We start from the raw sequence: 2,386 nt of genomic DNA, 5'->3' as shown, positions 1-2,386 counted from the left end.
GCCAGTCGCGCGCTGGGATCAGTTCGTCATACGTCACGAGCAGCGTCTTCCAGCCGATCCCGTGCGCGTGACTCCGCAGCTCGTGCGCCAGACGAGATTTCCCCGCCGCCGGTAAACCGCACAGAACGCACAGACACGCGCGTGCGTGAGACATCGCGGACAGATGAGCTGATCACGTGCTTCTGGCCAGCGCGTCAGAACACATGCGCACATGTGCGCGCAGACCCCGCCCACTCGCAGAACATCGGCCGCTCATTGGTTACTGGCGCTAAACGTCAAGAAAACCGGAAGTGAGATTCATTCACTTCAGTCTCTGCATGGAATCTATCCTTATAAGCTTTAAAACTGCGAGTGTGATCCGATTACTGCAGAAAATAGTAACCTTGAACACGACTGGACCGTTGTCGTGTGTTAATACATGTCGTGATACTCATCAGTGCATTATATTAGAGTTTTCTTTATCTTTATTCCTCAGATGTCAGACTGCGAGCCGCTGAGGAAGCGCCAGAGGCCGCTGGAGTCTGGAGGAAGGTACAACAAAAGAAGTTTATCCAAACTTTAACAGCTGGAATTTCTCTAACCTATCATTTATAATATGATTTCTATTAAACAGGCCTGAAGATGCAGAAAACCAAAGAAAAGAAGCCGTTCGTCCTGAAGGTTCAACTAAACTCCAGAGGAAGAGGCAGATCCCGGGCAAAAGCAGTCAGAACTCTCTGGACCTCTGGCTGCAGAAGAAGCCCAGTGTGACCCGGAAGAGCTCAGCTCACACTGACCTCTCGACCTCACCAGAGCGCGACCCCGCGAGCATCCAGCCCAGACGAGCCGGTTCTGACCCGGAGGCGCGCAGAATCACACACTTCACTAGCAGGTGAATCACGCTCTGTGTTCTCATTGGACAGCACAGATGCGCCTGTGACGACGAGCGCCAATCAGAGTGGCGATACCTAATTAATATTCATGATGAGGGATTGTAGAAAAGTTTCTGGAGGGTTTAGTTTTTAATCTTTGTTATTTTGTATCCGTGGCAACTATTACATGATTCAGATCCTTGCTAATTTATTAGATACAAACCGTAAACATCATGAAGTTTTATGACGTGCAGCCGATCTGCTGTGAAACGGAAAGTGAAGGTGAATAAAGTGAAAGTGATGGACAGTGATGGACGGGATTCAGGACTCGAACCCTCTGCTTCTGCACGTGTGTGTCGCGGTGTTCCTCGTGGCGTGTGTGTTCGGGCTCCGGAGGGCCTCCGCGGTCGGTAATCTGTCATCTCTCTTCTGATAGTCTCGCTGTGATGATGGTTTCAGGTTTAGAGCTAAAGCTGGTCTGATGTTGTTGTAGAACCTGACGGAAGTGACGAGGATGATGAGGATCAGATTCAGCCACAGGATCTGCTCGATCTTCCGCAGATTAGCGTGAGTTTGTGTGATTAAAGCCACTGTCAGTGTTTGCTAATCCCTGACAGGAAGTACTCCTGTCTGAAAGCGGAAGAGCCAATCACAAACACTCCTTTGAGCTCCTAGTTACTCACCTTCATTTATACAGCGCTGTTAACAATATGGACTGTTTCACAGCATCTTTACAGTGATAATAGGAGATTACAGTAACAGAGATTGTTTAGGCTTTACAGCAGATCTAGAATAAAGTTATTGTCCAGATAAAGTTAGTTTTGATTGATTCACTTCCGTTGTAAAGATCATTAGTTAGTAACTTAGCAGCCGCAAACACACACCGTTCTAACAGAAAACAGAAACTTTTAATGCGTTCTGGCCGTTAATTTACACACAACAGTGTGTGGCGCTCGAGAACACACACTTTGAAACAGGATCCAAGATGCAAGTGTGTTAAAGTGATGGACGGTAAAAACAGCACAAGCCGAAGCTGGTCTTATCTGGGTAATTCTGGCAAATCTAGATTTGATCAAGTGTTGTTCACTGGTGTCATTAATGACATTCACTGTTGGACTGAATCACTGAAGAACCAACTTTATGTTCTGCAAGATCCTCTTTTTTACTAAACGTCTTTTAATGCAAGTAGACAAAGTTTGTATTTTTAAAATTTTTTAAAATTTAACCTTTATTTAACCAGGTTTGTCTCATTGAGATATAAAATATCTTTTTCAAGAGAGACCTGGCCAAGATAGCAGAACAAGTTAGATCACACAATCACAAAACAAACACAAAAGAGGCAAAGAAACTCAAGTACAGTTCATTACATTCAAGTGCATTTAGCAACCTCTCCTTAGGACCTGTTTAATCAAATATTCCAGATAAGGTTTTAGAATTTTTATCATTTGAAAAATCTACAACAACTTAAATGTGTACATTTATTTGGCTGAATGTTTTATTGTATTTATGTAAATCTTGTGTAGCTTGTAACACCA

At 44.3% G+C, this 2,386-nt stretch overlaps 1 protein-coding gene across 2 annotated transcripts in view; it reads left to right on the top strand.

Annotated features, from left to right (window-relative positions):
* The first annotated feature begins 89 nt into the window (after positions 1-89).
* The window catches only part of LOC143744086 (poly(ADP-ribose) glycohydrolase), a 36,260-nt gene continuing 33,963 nt past the window's right edge, over positions 90-2,386 (top strand). The window contains exons 1-3 of one of the 2 annotated variants that reach the window (XM_077235478.1): positions 90-377; positions 476-531; positions 614-871. In XM_077235478.1, the coding sequence (XP_077091593.1) occupies positions 318-377; positions 476-531; positions 614-871 (374 nt within the window). In that variant the 5' untranslated portion in view covers positions 90-317. Of the gene's footprint in view, positions 378-475; positions 532-613; positions 872-1,123; positions 1,258-1,344; positions 1,419-2,386 lie in introns of those variants that run through there. The other variant, XM_077235479.1, reaches the window with a different exon arrangement.

The sequence above is a fragment of the Siphateles boraxobius genome, unplaced genomic scaffold (genome assembly GCF_051911475.1).
Source record: "Siphateles boraxobius isolate OS27281-9 unplaced genomic scaffold, OSU_SipBor_1 193, whole genome shotgun sequence".
In the NCBI taxonomy this organism is placed as follows: domain Eukaryota; kingdom Metazoa; phylum Chordata; class Actinopteri; order Cypriniformes; family Leuciscidae; genus Siphateles; species Siphateles boraxobius.
This window is presented reverse-complemented; position numbering and strand designations above follow the sequence as displayed.